Source organism: Salvelinus alpinus, chromosome 37 (assembly GCF_045679555.1).
Source record: "Salvelinus alpinus chromosome 37, SLU_Salpinus.1, whole genome shotgun sequence".
Classification (NCBI taxonomy): domain Eukaryota; kingdom Metazoa; phylum Chordata; class Actinopteri; order Salmoniformes; family Salmonidae; genus Salvelinus; species Salvelinus alpinus.
The window spans coordinates 7,422,072-7,443,210 of record NC_092122.1 but is presented as its reverse complement, the minus strand read 5'-3'; the positions used below and the strand labels follow the sequence as shown (position 1 = coordinate 7,443,210).

General features: G+C 45.1%; 1 protein-coding gene and 1 pseudogene across 1 annotated transcript; one reads left to right on the top strand and one right to left on the bottom strand.

The window, feature by feature from the left end:
- LOC139565829 (conserved oligomeric Golgi complex subunit 5-like) overlaps window positions 1–21,139 on the top strand; it is a 112,556-nt pseudogene that overhangs the window by 7,162 nt on the left and 84,255 nt on the right.
- Window positions 10,089–19,579, bottom strand: LOC139565774 (G-protein coupled receptor 22-like). Its single transcript, XM_071386315.1, has 5 exons — window positions 19,323–19,579; window positions 13,626–14,630; window positions 12,599–12,725; window positions 12,233–12,379; window positions 10,089–11,954 (listed from the first exon to the last, which is right to left on the bottom strand). The coding sequence occupies exons 3-5, from the start codon at window positions 12,719–12,721 to the stop codon at window positions 10,869–10,871; spliced, it is 1,356 nt and encodes a 451-aa protein (XP_071242416.1). The 5' UTR covers window positions 12,722–12,725; window positions 13,626–14,630; window positions 19,323–19,579; the 3' UTR covers window positions 10,089–10,868.

Below are 21,139 nucleotides of genomic sequence, written 5' to 3'. Positions count from 1 at the left end.
TATATGTACATATTCTTATTCATTCCTTTACACTTGTGTGTAAAAGGTAGTTGTGAAATTGTTAGATTACTTGTTAGATATTACTTCATGGTCGGAACTAGAAGCACAAGCATTTCGCTACACTCGCAATAACATCTGCTAAACATGTGTATGTGACCATTACAATTTGATTTGATTTTAGGTTATGTGTTTGTATTCTGTCCGTCTGTCTGTGTGTTTCTGTCTGTCTGGGTCTGAAGGAGACCGGTAATGATCAGACTATAAATCCAGGGGGAATAGGAGAGTGCTTTGTTTATATTTTAGTCTAGTGTTCGCTCACAAAATGGCAGCTTCTCGGGCCACGCACAGATAAAGCATTCAGACAGTCACAGAGGCTCAGGGGACAGACCCCGAGGTCTTAGCTGCATCGTTTACTAAGCCCAAACACACTGCTGACCTCTCTGTGTCCTTCAGCCCCAGACACAGCTCCACAATGCTGCTAGACACACGGTTACTGTTACCACTATTACTATGCCCATGGTCGGCGTCATTGTTACTATATAGGCTACAATAGGAAAATAAATACTTGGAAATGTCAACAGTGATTTTATTAGAGATAATTTCCAATGAGTGATCCTCAATCAATTATGACAAAAAAAAAGAGGATCGTTCAATATTAGATTTGACGTTCACTCACATCTTGTCATATAGATTCAGAAAGACTGGTTGAGATGGGGTTCTATTTTGTTTGGTTATATATTTTCCTATTTTTCCCAGGTGGCGTGTGACCTGCTGCGAAGGATCATCAGGATCCTGTACCTGTCCAAGCGTCTGCAGGGCCAGCTCCAGGGGGGAAGCAGGGAGATCACCAAGGCTGCCCAGAGCCTCAGCGAACTGGGTGAGCCACCACTGCCTGTTCACCTCTGATACACTGCACTGTACTACTGACAGGGCTGCTCAAAGCCTCAACGAACTGGGTACTGTAATACTGACATGGTTAACTCACCTCATTTGGGCCTACTGTAAAGAGAGTGTAGATCAGGGATAGGCATCGCTAGTCCTGGAGTGTATTTGGTTTAACCGACCTGGAATGCCAGGTGTGTTGAATTTATGCAATCATTGAACTGATCAATTCGCTCAGTTGATCAGGTATAGTTGGAACAAAATCCTGCAGTACCTGTGGCACTCCAGGGACAGGGTTGCCTACCCCTGGTGTAGATGGGGATGAGATCACCAAGGCTGCCCAGATCAGCCTCAACAAACTGGGTGAGTGACCCTGCTCATTCACTCTAATACTACTGACACTAAGGTGAAACTCCACTCATTTATGCCTACCGTTGAAGGTGTAGGTGGTGCTGAGATCACCAAAGCTACTCGGAGCCTCAAAGAGCTGGGTGATTGACTTGTAGAAAAATGTTTGTACTGTAGGTTGAAGGTGCTCTTTGGTGAAGGGTAATCAAAAAACATGGAGTGCTCTTCATATAATTCGTAAAAAAAAAAAAGATTTTGTTATATTGAACGTGCTGTTTATAATAAAGGCATTTTAATTATATGAAGAGTGCCTTTGTCCTCCGTGTTCTTTTAAGAGCATTCTGATTTGACTCTGGGACACTGCTTATGTCTCACCATAGCCTCTGCTTAGAACACACTAGGTTGATAAATGCTGACGTACTCTTCACTGATTGGTGTAGTCACTTGGAAGGTCACTGTTTTTTTAAATTTAGTACGTTTTATTTAACCTTTATTTATCTAGGCAAGTCGGTTAAGAACAAATGACGGCTTCAATCAAACCAATGATTCACAGACAGACAGACCCCATGTTCAAAGAAACCCAATTTTCCTTGATTATATAAAGAAACAGCACTTTTTAACTACTAATAGTTTGATAACTAGCTTTACTGTAGGAAGTAGATCCCAAACTCATTATTCATTTCTGCTGCACAGGAACAAGATGATATCCCACAGTGCGGATGTCCTGGTATTTACTTTAAGGTGTTTTTGGAGTGCAGTGTTGGCTAAGCAATGCACAGGGCTTGATTAATACCTGACCTATAGGCCAGGCTATATTCTGTAAATATACTACCCTTCTCTCTTTATCTGTGACAACAAGATAGCTGTGTTTTCCCCGCAAATGGATTTTAAAATGTTATACAATCGGAAACTTTTTTTCTTCTCCTGGAGTCTTTTTTTTTTTCTCCTGGAAAGGGGAGAGAGTCTCACACCGCAGCAGGGCCCAGCGAAGCAGTCACAGGGGCAGGCAGACACTTTCTTTACAGGAATCATGAGGATAATGCACTTTACTGTTTGACCAAACCATGGTTTTAGCATCCTAAAAAAATAGGGCGTTTTTGAGTGACCATGTAGAATGTGCAGCTCGCACCGATGCGACCACTTAAAACAAATCTTACTCGCACGGCCAACTCAAAGAGCTCCCGAGCCAACTTTGACTCCCGAGTGGCGCAGAGGTCTAAGGCACTGCATCTCAGTGCTTGAGGCGTCACTGCAGACACCCTGGTTCGAATCTAGGCTGTATCACAACCCGGCCGTGATTGGGAGTCCCATAGGGCGGCGCACAATTGGCCCAGCGTTGTCCGGGTTTGGCCGGTGTAGGCCGTCATTGTAAATAAGAATTTGTTCTTAATTGACTTGCCTAGTTAAATAAAGGTTAAATAAAATAATCAAATAAAAAAGGGTCGCAAAATGTGACTAAATGTTTGCAGTCTGTAGCCCTGTTTTCAGGTATTCATGTGGTTGATTATCCCACAACTACTTTAGCGCCTATTGACGATAGTAACTTCTGACCGGAGGAGTTTTGTTAAGAGCCCCAATGCTTACTCTAAACATTAATATACATCACTTGTGGTACTGTTTTGGAAACACAAGGAACGCATGTTTCATATCAACAAGAAGTAATTTTCAAAAGGCAAATTAATACACACCTTTTTTTTATAGGGTTTAGGGTTAGTGTTTCCGCACAGCCGTATCTCCATGTTACAGCGCTTGTTCACGGAAGACACAGCTAATTAGCACAGGTGGTGGTCTGTCTAGCATGCTCTGAACACCTGTGTGTAAGCTAACTGGGGAGGAAGTGTAGTTCGTCAACTGGAGGGCCACAGTGTATGGATCTGTGCAAAACTGCTACAGGAATTTTTTTTTTTTTTTTTAAGATTCTTTCTGAAAGATAAGGGGCATATTAGCATATGTTTTGAAAACCGTTGCGAAAGCGATGGTTGAAGTTTCTAAACGTTAATTCACATTGTCGGAATTGTAGTTTACACGGAGCCAAATGTGGACGAATGTAATGGCTGAAAACCCTACATACGGAGAAGGGTTTTCGAGAGCTTGGGGTTGATGGTGTTGTGCTCAATATTCTACATTTAGCTAGTTAGCTATAAAGTAATTCAGGGATGCAATTTACCATTCAGTGTATGGATACGGGATTGTGTATGGTAGGACCACCAGGCCATGGTATAGTCTCTGTATAGATTGCTATTGATTTGGTATGAAATTAACCACGAAATACGATCTTGTTTTTTAATGTTGAGCAGTGTGATTATCTCTAAATGTTTCCCAAATGGCACCCTATTCCCTATGTAGTGCGCTACCTTTGACCAGCTCCCTATTGGAACCCTATGAGATGACACCCTATTTCCAATTTAGTGCACTACATTTGACCAGGGCCCTATTGGAACCCTATGAGAGCCCTATGGGCCCTGGTCAAATGTAGTGCACTACATAGGGAATAGGGTGTCATTTGGAAGGCAACTTCAGTTATCACTGATTGTACCAAACGCAAGCCAAGTAGGCTAACAGAGAACAATGATGCATTCTGTCCCGGTTTTCTACACTCTGTGCTGGTGACTCAACATTGAATCTAGTACTCTGTCTGCCAAGTGCAGAGCAAAGCACTATGCAAATGTGTTTATATGCTGTGGTTGGAGGGACTTTTAACATTAACAGTAGTCTTCATTATACTGCAGTACCTTGACAGGGATTCCAGTGAATTTCTCAGAGTCTCATTGCATTTAACCAATGCAGGGAAAGAGAGGTGGTAGAGAAAATCAATGTCTCTTTCAGAAATCACATTGTACATATCCTGTTTCTCCATGCATGTGGATCATGTGGCTTTTATAAGAGCTAGTACACACACACACACACACACACACTAGGGCTGTGACGGTCATGGAATTTTGGATGACGGTAATTGGCCAGCCAAATGACCCCTGTCTCTATAATAACTGTTTAAATAGCAAAAAAATGATAAATGTTATGCCCATTTTCGCCTCTCCTCCGCTCCTGACTGCATGTGCTGCCATGGAAATATAATGAATAGAACAAGGCGTCCCCATTTAAATCAATGATGGCAGAATAGGTGGATTGGCGGCCCACAGGATCCCATGTGGCTCAGTTGATAGAGAATGGCACTTGAAACGCCAGGATTGTGAGTTTGATTACAACGGGGGACCAAAAATGGGGGAAAAATATGAAAACGTATGCACTCACTCTGGATAAGAGTGTCTGCTAATCGACAGCAACAACAATACAACAATATTGCGAGTGTACCCTTAGGAGCGAAGCAAAAGCAAGAACGTACCTATCGATATGTGCTGTGATTTGTTGATTCAATTCAACTGAAAATATACATTCCATTGCATGAACCAGTTAACATCATTTGCATTAGCATTCTACATTACCATGGAAATGATTGCATCACAATACCAGGCTGCCATTGCGAGTGTACCCATGAGTTTACCAGTCAAGTCGCCAGGGTTAGAAGTTCCAAGCCTGTTCTATTCATTCTATTTCTATGTGTGCTGCTGCATTGTCAGGGGTGCTGCCTCGTTTGCTACAACACCTGGCTTTTTTTCAGCAAGGAGCAACAAAGTTTCGTGTTACGAATGCACGTTGTCCTGTCTTCAGTCAGCTGTTCGTTCTAAATTATTTGTTTTTGTTTTTACGGTTGTGACAGGTTTTTTTATTTTCATAACGGTCTTCATCCATAACCGTCAGTTATATGGTAATTGTGCCAGCCCTAACACACACACACACACACACACACACACACACACACACACACACACACACACACACCAAAGAACCACTGACGCCAGGGGCTCAGAGTAAGATATGGCTTTAACACACACAGACACTCCCCCACATATGACTCACAGTCCTCTCTATCACACGAAATAAGATTAGTTTGGTTGTTGACTCAGTTGTAACTTCTTGTCCCGTAGAGCTGATTTGAGTGTGTTCAGTGTTGAGTTCACTTCATGTGGGGTTTCCCAGCTCCGTCAATACCAGAAATTGTTATTGTGGAGGGTTTCAGGACCAATCCTGTCCAATCTGGTTACAACTATACAATTGTTTTTAAGGGTGAGAGGTGGCGGTAGGCTACTTTTTGGCCTACCTGTTGAACTAGCCAATGATCTACTGTACAATGAGACTGGCAAAGCACAACGAATGGCCACCTCGACACAGACTGCTGCCTGAATGGTAGACGGAAGCCGATTTGAGTCATTGTTCTCTTGTTGGCATCATGCTGTCTCCTCTTCTCCCTCTTTCTTGTCTCTCAAGACACCTCCCTGGTTGTTTTCCCTGTTTTTAGCAAGCTTTTCAACGGAGCCAGAAATTAATCTCCAGCCAGTCATTTTCCGCCCCGGCCGATCGGTCTTTAGTCCACTCTCAGCCCCTTTTCTTCAACTGCCAGGACATTATAATCGGCCTGAGTTACAGGCCTGATACTGCTGCCGGCCTAATACAATCACACAGTACAGCACAGCCTAATGTGATTTGGAGTGCTTTCTTCTGTCAGCCTGTAGCACTGGGCAGGTAGTGGAGATGGAGAGAGTGAATAGGAGGAGAAGAAGAGGGAGAGGAGGTCAGATGGGGGATGGGTGGTGGTGGAGAAAGAACAAGAGTGAGTAAACAAGGGATGGATGGAGGGATGGAGGGACGGAGGAGGGGGGTGACTGGGGGGGGAATGTAATAAAGTGATTGAAGTGGATGCAGTGGCGGGGTGGAGGGGACACCGAGAGAGAGAGAGAGAGCAGCCTGCTGTTGTTGAGGAGGGAATCAAAAGCTGCTATTCCCTTTATTTGCATTGATGTTGGACTGTGTAGCGTAGCCATCTATTGTAGGATTGGCTTTGGCTTGGATCGAATTTACGACAACGTTCAATATCTGCTACGTGAATCTGCTACTTATAATGGAAAACAAACTATACTGAACAAAAATCTAAATGCAACATGCAACAATTTCAAATATTTTACTGAGTTACAGTTCATATAAGGAACGAGATCAGGCTGGTGTTTGTGGCCTGAGGAATGTTGTTCAATGGCTGTGCGACGTTGCTGAATATTGTCAGGAACTGGAACACTCTGTCGTACACGTCGATCCAGAGCATCCCAAACTTGCTCATTGGGTGACATGTCTGGTGAGTATGCAGGCCATGGAAGAACTGGGACATGTTCAGCTTCCAGGAATTGTGTACAGATCCTTCGACATGCGGCCGTGCATTATCATGCTGATGCATCAGGTGATGGTAGCAGATGAATGGACCTCAAGGTTTTTGTCACGGTATCTCTGTGCATTCAAATTGGCATCGATAAAATGCAATTGTGTTTGTTGTCCGTAGCTTATGCCTGCACATACCATAACCCCACCGTCACCATGGGGCACTCTGTTCACTACGTTGACATCAGCAAACTGCTGGCCCACGCAACGCTATTACACGTGGTCTGCTGTTGTGAGGCCGGTTGGATGTACTGCCAAATTCTCTAAAGCGAAGTCGGAGGCGGCTTATGGTAGATACATTAACTTTAAATTCTCTGGCAACAGCTCTGGTGGACACTCCTGCAGTCAGCATGAAGGAATGAGACATCTGTGGCATTGTGTTGTGTGACAAAACTGCACATTTTAGAATTGCCTTTTATTGTCCCAGCACAAGGTGCACATGTGTAGAGATCATGCTGTTTAGTCAGCTTCTTGAAATGCCACATCGTCAGGTTGGTTGATCATCTTGGCAAAGGAGAAATGCTCACTAACAAGGATGTAAACAAATGTGTGCACAAAATTTGAGAGAAGCTTTTTGTGCGTATTTAACTTTTCTGGGATCTTTTATTTCAGCTCATGAAACATGGGACCAACACTTTACATGTTGCGTTTATACTTTTAGTCATTTTCTTTTCAATGAGACTGCATATGACTTTATTATCGAGCAATAACCCCGTGGTATTGCATTGTCTCATTTGACTCAATATCTTTGACATATTTTAATCCACCCGTGTCTATGTCGTCTTCCTCTCATATCTCGGCTTTATTGGTTTCCTCCGCTGTGGGACCACAGCCCCTGGGTGTCAGTCAGAGCAGATGAAGTGTCAGTCACTGTGGTAACCGTCAGTCACAGCAGCCAGCCCTAGAGACCAGCTATAATGACACAATGCTCCTGAATGTCAGTCAGACAGTGGCTACTCCCATGGGAGAGGGGGGGACAGGAAGGAGGGATAAGAGAGAAGAGAGGGAAGATTGAAGAAAGGTGGGGGACAAGAATGGGGATGGAAAGGCAATTCATTGTGTTCAATTTATTGGCAAAGTGTGAGTGGCAGTTGGCTAAGCCATTGAGAGGCCCAGCACCACACCACACCTCTCCTCAAATGAGCTAGACCCTTTTTGGTCATACACAACAAATGCACAGCAACTTTTTACATAACAACCCTGGCACACAGAACACTAGAACACGCAGGGCCTCAGGAATCAAAGCCCTCCTCTTATCAGCCATGTGCAACCCTGGGCTGAGTGTTGGGTGAGAGGGAGAGGGAACAGAGGAGAGAGAGACACTGTATAGAGAGAGTGAGAGATGGAAAGAGAGAGCGGGGGCCTGGTGTGCAGTAAGTGAGCTAAGAAGGTGGGAAATGTTGTGGTCCAAGTACCAGAGGTGGATATTTCAGTCAGATAGGCCTACTCCGAGTAGTTTTCCAGGTAGCGCCCGAGATGACATAAAGGATTAAGATGATGTCACCAAACACCCTAGGAAGTATTCATGAGAAGTTAAACCAATTGTTCCAATCTTATCACTTAAGTTCCATTCGGCTCCGCAGCTGGCAATGCTGATAGGTCTATATTTCCTGAAGAATGTTGGGGGTTTTGACATCTCTGTCTAGGCTCATCTTTCTTCATCTCATTCTGGAATAGAATTCTGCTCCTCTCCGGTCTGATGACTCAGAGTTCTGTGAGACTGATCGCTTATACAGGCGAGATTACTCTGCTACTTCAGAGAGGATAGTGGTTCAATGTATCCTCCTCGGCACTCTACTCATGTACACCGATAGCCGAGGCCTATAATAAAGAATATGCTTGATGTTTCCGACCAATGAAATGTAGCCTGGAATCTAACCTTCGTGAACCTGTGCGGTGTGCACATCCTCCATGTAGGCATAGAAAATCAGTCAAGTTGTGAAGATTGTGGTACAGTGTTGGTTTCTCTATGCGTTACTCATCTACTTCATATAGACAAGTGGTTCTTGCCTTGATTTGGTAATGGCGCTTGAGGAGCGAGCCAACCTGTAATGAACAGTTAGATGGATCCTCAATCAACTTCGCCCACCTGCCTTTAGTGCTGCTTGCTGGCAGCACATGGAGATGGAGTGATTTTTAGGAGACTCAGGGGGCCATTCGATGAGGGTTCTAAAACGGAAAGCTTGGCTGCATACCATACCCAAAGCATACAGCCACTCTATGAGCTCCGCCAAACTGTTCCACACAGTTTTGTTTACACCCCGGTCTCTTCCTGACCTCACATGGTGCCTCGACTGATGTGGCATATGACCACACCCCACAAGTTGTTACCATCCCCTCATCAAAAATATATCCTATTGTCTCATTGGCCGAGAGATATGAGAGGGATGTTCATTTTTACACACACTTGCCCAATACAAACATTGCAAGGACATCTTGAATGGCAGAATGTGTTTAGCCGTGAATGCATTACAGTATATGAGGCAATATGAGTCATTCAATGGTATAATAAAGCCAAGTGTTTAACTTTAAGTGTCCTGATCCAGACATTTCTCACATCCCCTCCCCTTCCTAGCTTCTATATGCCCTCTTTCAGCTGAATAGACTGCTAGGTACAGTGCATAGGTGTTGTGTGTGTGTGTGTGTGTGTGTGACGGTGACAGCATCTCCCCCCGACACAGAAGAGGGAAAACCACCATGACCTTGCCGTGTCATGATGGTGGCAGGAAGGGAGAGTGATTGGGATGTATCGCCTTGCCACAGCCACCCGTTATTATCTAGTTAGCAGTCCTTGCCTTGGTAATCACAAGGCATCAAGCGTGGGAGAGAGGGGAGCTCGGCAAAGGCAAGTGTTGTGGCGAGTGTTTTGTATCAGTACCTCATAGCCCGTGACCAGACCCCTTCACAATTCCCCCCCCCCCCCCCCACCCCACTTGCCCCAGCCTTGCTAAGCGCTATGGACTGCAGTAGGTCCGAGTCCTCACTCACTCACCCACTCACTCACTCACTCACTCAGTGTCCTCTAACTCCAACCAGGAAATACAGATTGATTTGCCAGTTGGCCTCAGTGTGATTTATGAAAAGAAGCAGGCTCCAGTTTTGGCAGCCATGTTGTTCTCTTCACCCCGACCTGTGGCTAGATGGCTAGATAATAAGAGAAGCAACATAACAGCTGTGTTACGGCCGGTAGAGCAGCTGGAGTCACCTCAGGATGGTTAGGCTACAGGCGCTGATTATGTGTTGAACTCACAAGGTCACGTCTTAGTAATGCTGTGATTAGTGTTCAGATTGCGGCCTCTCGCTGAGGTTGTGAAGTGCTGCTGGCCTCTGTTTCCAACCCTCCATCTTACACTAAATCACACATATAACAGGCACATGGAAAGATACTCTCAGAGGACAGGAAATGGGAAGTGGACTTTCACATGTAAGTATTTGTGGCTTTGCACTGACTAGATGTCCTCTGTGCCTAAGTGGCTAAGTTTACAAAAGCGTAATAAAGTGGGGTATATGTGACAGAATACCCTTTAACCAGAATACCCAGCAGAATGCCCTCTCAACTTTTTTCACATTATTTATTATAAAAGGACAAATACTTAGTGCTTAATGGAAAGAGTCACCCATTTTAAATGTTGTGTCATATTTGTCTATCTCTGAGCTATGTTCTATCGATTCCAGGGGTCATTTCATGTTTTCATGTTTATCTGAGCTATTAGCCATTCAAGCAGGCAGAAACACAGCCGGTATGATGCATTTTGCGTCATAGCTCAGAGATGCACAAATTTCATATAATATTCAAAATGGGTGAATCTTTCCTTTTTATGTGTTGTAAACATATATTTATTCTATACACTGTACATGACTATACACAATAATTATGTTACGGTTTATAACAACACCATGCAGTACAGTACTTAGTTTAAATTGTCCTTGACGCCACATCAACCTCTTACAATAAATAGTAATACATGACCCCTTTAGGGTAACTATACAGGTAAAACACTTTCATTTACATTACTGCTTTGGATAAGTGGTTTCCCTTTTTTAAATGAGTTGGTTCCTGATAATGTTTTGTCACCCTGTATGAGTGTCCATTGCTTATTCCATTTTATTCTTACTTCACGTCCTCATAATCCACATGGTCTTATTCTACATCTTCTGAACAGAAGCTTTTCTATCTTGACCTTGGCTCAGACGCATGTCTACCAACTCCCTCTAGCCATGCAGATATTCAATGGCTTCTCAGAAATTGTCTTTATTCCACTTTCTCTGAAGATGGACATCCCATTATCCCACTCTGCCACCTCTGTTGAGAGGTATGTCTTTCGGCCTAACAACTGCCTCCAAGCCAATCTTCACGATGCACTATAGCCTTATCATGGATGACAGACGATGTTGTTTTGTTCCAGGTCCTGGGAAGATAGACACTTCTGCCTGACCTCAGTCTCCTCGAAGGTGACTTTCTTGTTGTTCCTCTTGGGGTCGATCCAGGAGTTGTGAATGACCACGTTGTTGGGCATGGGCTCAGCCTCCACCACAGACACCACCCTCTTCTTCATCTTGCTCTTCAACACCTTCTGGAACTTCTGCCTGGTGAAGGCGTAGAGCAGTGGGTGAAAGATGGTTGTCCCGTAGGCCATGACCAGGAAACCCAACCGCAACTTGACCGTGAAGTCTGAGGGCCCTGCGCTGAGGATGACCGTGTTGAGGACTGTGATGGGCGTCCAGCAGAGCAGGAAGGTGGAGATGATGAGTAGGGACATCCTGAAGACACGTTTCTGCCTCTCCCGCCGTTCCCGGTGGCGTTTAACGGCCCTGCGCAGAGCCATGAGGACGGAGACGGAGGTCCGCATCGACAGGACCGCAGGTGGGTTTCCGCCCCCTCGGACTGCCCCGCTGCCCTGGGACGCATCTGTAGATTCCACCTGCGTTGCGGTGGTCAAGGAGATGGTCTTCTTCTTGTGGGGCTTCTTCTTGGGCTGGTTGTGTTGGAAGCGGGTCCCGATGCGGATGTTCAGGGCCTGGAGTATCTTGTAGTAGGTCACAAGCATGACTACGGCCGTGAAGAAAAAGATGGGGATCTGAGCCAGGAGGTGGTAGTACAGCCCCAGCTCTGTGTAGTACTCGTTAGTATGGACCACAGAGGCAACTGCAGTCTGGTTGACGAACTCTGAGCCAAAATCGCTGAAGAAGCCCACCTCCATGAAGGGGACCAGGAAACTGAAGAAGGACATAGCCCAAATTAAGCCCAGCAGAGCCACGGCGCGGCCCATGGTTAGCATGCGGTTGGCTGGACGCACTGAGATGTCGTAGCGGTCGACAGTGATGGCTAGCACGTTCGAGGCAGTGGCTACGCTAGCGAAGGAGACACAGGCCTCGTGGAAGCAGCAGACCAGCGCTGTATCAGCCTCTAGGGGGAGGAGTATTACCACGGCAGTCAGAGGGATGCAAGACACACACACCTGGAACCAGAGAGATAAATAAGTATTACAATTATTAATAGGTACATTTGTCTCCTTCTACAGCAGATATAGTGGCCTACTTCCTAAAGAATCTTGAGATTTGTCACAGACTAATTGCACTGCAATCATCTCATCCTAGACACTCACTGGAATTGTCCCTACACATTGATTTAAGGTCAGTTTTGTGTTTTCCCTCCCAATGGTTCAAGTTTGTATTTTCAATGTATTAACTGATCCGAGGTCTGTGCCTAATGGAAATATCAAAGACTGACACTCACTAGTACGTCTAGGACGTGCAGATTCATGGTGACGATGTTGGACACGGAGGTGATGAGGTTCTGCTTCATGCAGTAGAGGACCAGCACTGTCAGGTTGCTGCTTAGGCCCAGCACGATCTCTAGCAGCAGGAACCCTGTCAGCGACACCTGGAGATCCGGAGGGTAATAGCATTTCGTTTTACGATAATCATAGTATCACAATAATAGTTTTGTAATAACTGCTTGTATCGCGATAACCAATTTCATACTGATATCTGCTTTCATTGCGATATGCTTTAATCGTGCTATCTGCTTTCACGATAACTGACGTTGAACTAAGTTTACCCTCTTAATTGAAGTAGAAGTGGAACACATGTAAGCATGTACCTGGAAGCTGACGGGGTAGGGGGCGGCAGACTGGGTCATATCAAGGTCAGAGGGTTCCGAGGTGTCGAGGACAGTCACGTTGCTCATGGTGGCTTCTGAGATCAGCACAGGAGGGGTATGCATTATCCTAGAGAGACGTGGTGACACAGAGAGAGGAGGAGAGAAAGATCAGGACTGAGTCGGATTGCATTAACTTATGTATAGTGGGAGAGAAAGGTGTTGTGTTTCACCACAGAAGTGTATCGTATGCATGACTATTGACTGCCTCTCATCTATGTCTTACGTGTCTCATTGTCATTTCCTGGTGAAGACCTTCAATAAGTTGAATTAAACTAGGTTATATGGGAGTGTACAACAGTGTAGAAGAGGCTGTTTCTATTCATTTTAAATCTCATCTAGCTGATCTGTCTGTCTATCTGTCTGGCTGTTTTTGTGTCTGGGACTTTGTCTGAGTGTATTTTTACTTCACTGGGATTCTATTTAGTGTGAGATGTGGCCAATGTGTGAACCTTTTCAAGTGTGGAAGTTTCAATCTCAAACTGATTGTGTGATGTCATCTTGATGGAATCTTTCAAAAGGTGGCAATTAAAAATCAAAAAGCCAATTTCCACAGTTTTCCGCTGTGCTTTAAAAAAATGGTGTTCTGCTGTGTGTGATAATAAGATTTTCGCTTTGTGGAAAGAGTGAAAATGAGTACACTCCCTTTATCCCTTCATTGCTGACACCTTTATCTCGTGTTACATTGTTAGCTGACTAGAACTAATAGTGCTTCACTTTAGTCAGTCCATGTCAGTGTTTTGTTGTTACGTTAGGCTTAGGGTTGTGTTTGTGGTTACTTTGATCAATGTGTCCATGTTCTTAGGTATTTCACTTTAATGAACGTCCTTGCTTTGCTTTTATGTCTAGATATAACACAGTTTTCCCTGTGATCTGTCCAGAGGCTAGTCATGTCCAGAGAAACTATCCAGAACCAGACAGTCCTTTTGTTGCTCAATAGGCATTTATACTGCAGACACACTGTACTCACCCCTCCCTCGTGTGCCGTCTCCCCTTCAAGAGTCCATGAACCAGCCAGAGCCGACTTTCTGAGGCCCCAATAGAAAATCACAAGAACCAACCATAGTTCTGTAGTAGTAATACTCTTGTGGTAATACTAATGCAGTAGTAGCAGAGATCTCCACTTGGCACACGTTTAATCCTAATGGTGCAGCCTTTTGTCTAAATAATGGGAGTATTATGATGCAGATGAGTGCAGTTGGAGCCAGCTGAAAGTACGTTTCTTGGATCCTTCCTTTTCTAGTTCCACGGATACAAATTCAGCTCCACCATGAGAGAAAGACCAGTCCACCTTCAAAACATTTCTCCATTTACTTTACCCAGAGGCTGTAAACAACAGTGATGGATCACAGAGGACTGCCCTATACTCTCGTACATCCAATAAAAACACTGTATTCCGGTTAGGGGAAAGCGCCGAGGATTCATTAAACGCAGGAACGCACGCACTCGTCGTCCGCGGTGGGCAGGGAGAGGATGTGCATTGTAGCGTCCAGCCACGTGGTTTACTAAATGAATGGTTTCTTTTATGCAGCTGCTTGTCGTCCTTTGTTATTTGATCTGTGGTCCTCCTCGGATCTTAACAGAGGCAGAGCAGTGCCTGGCTGATACTCAACTGTCCTCCCCTCTTCCTTCTGTACGTATTCCCTCCGACACCCTTCAGAAACACCCCTCCATCACCTTCCAGAGAGGAGAGTAAAGGTTAATGGCGTTTCCGTCTCCTCGCACTTTGTAATTCCACTGGGGTGAGGCAGGATCACCTCAGTGCTGTGGCACCTTATACAAAGTCAGACCAGGCTGGGAGGAAGGTCATTAGCTACTTTGGAGAGAGAGAGGAGAATATATTACAACACTGGGCCATCAGCTATGTGGCATTTGGTGCGCGCGCTCTCTCTCTTTCTGTCACAGAGTAGGATAGCGGGACAAATCAGGGGATGACATCATCCTTCCGTTTATTTTTCCTCCCTCAATCGTCGTCCTGGAGAACAAAAAGATGGAGAGAGGAAGAGACGTAAATGAAAGGAGGATAATGAATGAGAAGTGTGTCATGACATATCAGACCCAAATGATCATTATCCAGACAGTCTGTTAAGCTGTATCAGTAACAGCCTACTGTACGTTAAGTTAACCCAGTGATAGATCTGCCTGTCTGTTATTTAACATTTAAACATTTAACATTTAAGTCATTTAGCAGACGCTCTTATCCAGAGCGACTTACAAATTGCTGCATTCACCTTATGATATCCAGTGGAACAACCACTTTACAATAGTGCATCTAACTCTTTTAAGGGGGGGGGGTTAGAAGGATTACTTTATCCTATCCTAGGTATTCCTTAAAGAGGTGGGGTTTCAGGTGTCTCCGGAAGGTGGTGATTGACTCCGCTGACCTGGCGTCGTGAGGGAGTTTGTTCCACCATTGGGGTGCCAGAGCAGCGAACAGTTTTGACTGGGCTGAGCGGGAACTGTACTTCCTCAGAGGTAGGGAGGCGAGCAGGCCAGAGGTGGATGAACGCAGTGCCCTTGTTTGGGTGTAGGGCCTGATCAGAGCCTGAAGGTACGGAGGTGCCGTTCCCCTCACAGCTCCGTAGGCAAGCACCATGGTCTTGTAGCGGATGCGAGCTTCAACTGGAAGCCAGTGGAGAGAGCGGAGGAGCGGGGTGACGTGAGAGAACTTGGGAAAGTTGAACACCAGACGGGCTGCGGCGTTCTGGATGAGTTGTAGGGGTTTAATGGCACAGGCAGGGAGCCCAGCCAACAGCGAGTTGCAGTAATCCAGACGGGAGATGACAAGTGCCTGGATTAGGACCTGCGCCGCTTCCTGCGTGAGGCAGGGTCGTACTCTGCGAATGTTGTAGAGCATGAACCTACAGGAACGGGTCACCGCCTTGATGTTAGTTGAGAACGACAGGGTGTTGTCCAGGATCACGCCAAGGTTCTTAGCACTCTGGGAGGAGGACACAATGGAGTTGTCAACCGTGATGGCGAGATCATGGAACGGGCAGTCCTTCCCCGGGAGGAAGAGCAGCTCCGTCTTGCCGAGGTTCAGCTTGAGGTGGTGATCCGTCATCCACACTGATATGTCTGCCAGACATGCAGAGATGCTGTTATAGTGTGTTTTGTTAATAACCTCTAATCGGGTTTGTATTGAATTAATTCTCCCCCCCCCCCCAAGAAAAGGGGATGGAGAGAGATGGAGAGACAGAGAGAGAGATGTTCTGACTCTTGTTTGATTCCTAGTGGATGTCTTACTTATTATACCTTTGGCTATTCAAGGCCTGCCATGCGTTTGTTTGACAAATGAACCCTCAGCCTTTGAACTGGTCCTTTGTGCAGGCTCCCTCCCTCCTCTGTCATCTCGCTCTCTCTCTCTCTCTCTCTCTCTCTCTCTCTCGCTCTCTCTCTTTCTCTGTCTCTTCATCTCTCTCTCTCTCCATCTTTTGCTGCGTCTGTCTGTGTGTGAACAGAAGCTCAAGAGGGCCAGAGACTAGTAGTGCTACTGGGAGAAGAGACAAGCTCAAATGACAGAGCATATGACAGCGTATGATCCGTATGACACAGAGCATATGACAGTGTATGATCCGTATGACACAGAGCATGTAACAGCGTATGATCCATATGACACAGAGCATGTAACAGCGTATGATCTGTATGACACAGAGCATGTAACGGCGTATGATCCGTATGACACAACATGTAACAGCGTATGATCCGTATGACACAACGCATGTAACGGCGTATGACACAGAGCATGTAACGGCATATGACACAGAGCATGTAACAGCGTATGAACTGTATGACACAGAGCATGACAGTGTATGATCTGTATGACACAGAGCATGTAACGGCGTATGATCCATATGACACAGAGCATGTAACAGCGTATGATCCATATGACACAGAGCATATGACACGGAGCATGTAACAGTGTATGATCTGTATGACACAGAGCATGTAACGGCGTATGATCCGTATGACACAGAGCATGTAACAGTGTATGATCCGTATGACACAGCGCATGTAACAGCGTATGAACCATATGACACAGAGCGTGTAACAGTGTATGATCTGTATGACACAGAGCATGACAGTGTATGATCTGTATGACACAGAGCATGTAACGGCGTATGATCCATATGACACAGAGCATGTAACAGCGTATGATCTGTATGACACAGAGCATGACAGTGTATGATCTGTATGACACAGAGCATGTAACGGCGTATGATCCATATGACACAGAGCATGTAACAGCGTATGATCCATATGACACAGAGCATATGACACGGAGCATGTAACAGTGTATGATCTGTATGACACAGAGCATGTAACGGCGTATGATCCGTATGACACAGAGCATGTAACAGTGTATGATCCGTATGACACAGCGCATGTAACAGCGTATGAACCATATGACACAGAGCGTGTAACGGCGTATGATCCGTATGACACAGAGCATGTAACAGTGTATGATCCGTATGACACAGCGCATGTAACAGCGTATGATCTGTATGACACAGAGCATGTAACGGCGTATGATCCGTATGACACAGAGCATGTAACAGTGTATGATCCGTATGACACAGCGCATGTAACAGCGTATGAACCATATGACACAGAGCGTGTAACAGTGTATGATCTGTATGACACAGAGCATGTAACGGCGTATGATCCGTATGACACAGAGCATGTAACAGTGTATGATCCGTATGACACAGCGCATGTAACAGCGTATGAATCATATGACACAGAGCGTGTAACAGCGTATGAATCATATGACACAGAGCGTGTAACAGTGTATGATCTGTATGACACAGAGCATGACAGTGTATGATCCGTATGACACAGAGCATGTAACAGCGTATGATCCGTATGACACAGAGCATGTAACAGCGTATGATCCGTATGACACAGAGCATGTAACGGCGTATGATCTGTATGACACAGAGCATGTAACAGTGTATGATCCGTATGACACAGAGCATGTAACAGCGTATGATCTGTATGACACAGAGCATGTAACAGCGTATGATCTGTATGACACAGAGCATGTAACGGCATATGATCCGTATGACACAGCATGTAACAGCGTATGACACAGAGCATGTAACGGCATATGACACAGAGCATGTAACAGTGTATGATCCGTATGACACAGCGCATGTAACGGCGTATGATCCATATGACACAGAGCATGACAGCGTATGATCCGTATGACACAGAGCATGACAGTGTATGATCCGTATGACACAGAGCATGTAACAGCGTATGATCCGTATGACACAGAGCATGTAACAGTGTATGATCCGTATGACACAGAGCATGACAGTGTATGATCCGTATGACACAGAGCATGTAACAGCGTATGATCTGTATGACACAGTGCATGTAACAGCGTATGATCCGTGACACAGAGCATGTAACAGCGTATGATCCATATGACACAGAGCATGTAACAGCGTATGATCCGTATGACACAGAGCATGTAACAGCGTATGATCCATATGACACAGAGCATGTAACGGCGTATGATCCATATGACACAGAGCATGTAACGGCGTATGATCCGTATGACACAGAGCATGACAGTGTATGATCCGTATGACACAGAGCATGTAACAGCGTATGATCCGTATGACACAGAGCATGTAACGGCGTATGATCCATATGACACAGAGTATGTAACAGCGTATGATCCGTATGACACAGAGCATGTAACGGCATATGATCCGTATGACACAGAGCATGACAGTGTATGATCCGTATGACACAGAGCATGTAACGGCGTATGACACAGAGCATGTAACAGCGTATGATCTGTATGACACAGAGCATGTAACAGCGTATGATCCGTGACACAGAGCATGTAACAGCGTATGATCCGTATAACACAGAGCATATGGTTTGGTTTCTGTAATTTCACGCAGTGGCACTGCACACAGAGGTTAAGCCACTGGCTTTCAGTTATTCACTTGCACGCATGACAGCTCACAGTGCACTCTGAGAAGGTGTATTTGTTTGTGTGTGTGTGTGTGTGTCTCTACGTGTGTGTGAGATGAGTGGAAGGCTCAGGCTGTTATGAGAACGGTGTGTTTGCACAAAAGCCCCCGTGCTCCGCTCCGCGCTAAGAGCAAGGCTTCAGAGACACCGCGCTCATAAGTGATGCTTAACATTATCAGAGCGTTGAGTAAGTGGGCAGGCAGGCAGAAGGAGCAGAAATATAATCACTTTGGATGAGACTGTGTGCTGTATTGGTCGAGTTATGTCTCTACTGTAGGCTGGCGGAGCAGACAAGCAGAGACTATACTAGAGCGCTATGGTTCTGTACATGCAGTGAGCGCACACGGCTGGTGGTTCTTTGTCTGTTGGTACAATACGAGTGAGAAGTTTGCAGGCTTTTTGCTCCAGTTTCTCTTTTGAACTCTGCTGATAGTGTGCACGTACTGTACAGTATGGTGGCGTTTTGTGTTTTGACAACCGTTCCTCACGGTTCATCAGAGGTAGAAGATGAGAGTGCTTTTGGCAAGAACTGTACATTACTGTTGTCATTTTGAGTTCGTTTTTGAACGCATCCGAAATGCATTTACTTGCTTCAGTGTACATACTGACATTCATTATCAAGCGCGCTATTGTAACAGAGAATGGAGAAATCAGTGCAGTGATAGATGTTTACCTTGTCCTCTGAGGTAGTCGTGTGTGTCTCCGTCCTCTACCTTACAGCACTGTCAGCATAGATAGCCAGGTGGAACACTCCCTCCCAGGTAGAGTGAAGGAGGATGAGAGGGAGAAAGAAAAGGACCTGAAGTCGCTGAGGCGGTTTCTGGCTGTGTGTGACGGGTAAGATGGTGTAGTTAAGTCCTCAGGGTGTGTAAGGATCCAGGCTGGAGTAGAGAGATCACTGTTCTGCTCTCTGGCTGTGCTACGCTCCCCTCTCCCACTCTAACTCGCTCCGTCTCGGAGCACTAATAGCCCTTCCTACTCATCTCGCACACCCTCCCTCCCTTCTCTGGCAGCATGTCTCTCACACTTTCTATTTTTCTCTGTATCAACCTTTCGCTCTCAACATTTTCTCTCTCACTCTTCTCTTCTCTCTCTTTCTATCAACCGCTCTCTTTCCCTATTCTCTCTTCCCCTCTCTACATCTCCTCTTTCCTCTGATTGGTCTCATGTAACAGGTCCCTCATTTCATCCTTTCGTTAGCTTTGAGCAGTCTTTAGTTCAGTGTAGTATTGTGTCTAGTGCAGGGGTAGGCAAGTAGATTTAGCCTGGGGGCGATTTTTGTCGGAGCGGATGGTTGGGGGCCGGAACATTATTATAATAATATAATTATATTATCATGTACACTGCAATTATAATGTACACTGAAAATTGACCATAACTAAGCCCAAGAAATTGTATTTGAAAACAACAATTTCATTCCTTGATTACATTGAGACATGATCTCGGTCTCTTTTTTTAATTTGTGGAAATAATTTTACGTTTCTTAAATTAAAATATTTTTGTTGTTGAAATCTTGATGATTTTACAGTATATATTTTTTACCCAAAAAATATTCAATCGTGGGCCAGTTTTGGGAGGCCTGCAGCCAACTGCTCTAGTAGCCAACTGACACCTATCAAGCCTGTGTTGTTCAGTAATGGCTATTTTCTCTACGTAAGCTCTGGAACACAGTCATTAGGATTCACACTCCACAGATTGGCCAGGTTTCAGTACTGAAATTGGGATGTCAATGTCAGGCAGAGGATAATGATGTCATATTTTGGCAGGAAATGGCAAAATTAAAGAGGAGCTGTCTCTGTCTCAACTCCGAGGCATCAGAGCACACACTGTTTCCTTCAGAGGGTGTTTTCCGCTGGTGCCGGTGTCACTAGATTGAAGACATCTCGGAATTGTGCCAAAGGTCGATTTTTAAATTCAAAATGATCTCTGTCGCTTTCTTTCTCCCCCCTCCCCCTCCGCCTCTCTTTGTCTCTTTCTCCCTCTCTTTGTCACCATGCCAGTCTGTGTGTTTGCACTCTCTTGAAGACCGGGCTCGGCAACTGTGGCGAGTGTAATGGTACGTGAAACCTAGGGGACTTTTGGCCAATCATCAGGTGTTATACACCTGTCTGATAGGACAGACATAATTACCCTCAATCCATTAGTCACACTCGCCTGGTTGCCAGATCCGCTTGTTTTATCTAACTCTTTTGTTGATTTTAATGCCAAATGACACTGTGAATGACAATGGAGTTGGCCAATTTATGAAGAATATCTGGCAACATGACCAGGTTCGATTAGATGCAGCCTGTAGGGAATATACAGCTCTGGAAAAAATTGAGACCACTGCAAAATTATCAGTTTCTCTTGTTTTACCAGTTATAGGTATGTGTTTGGGTAAAATAAACTTTTTTGTTTTATTCTATAAACTACTGACAACATTTCTCCCAAATTCCAAATAAAAAATATTGTCATTTAGAGCATTTATTTGCAGAAAATGACAACTGGTCA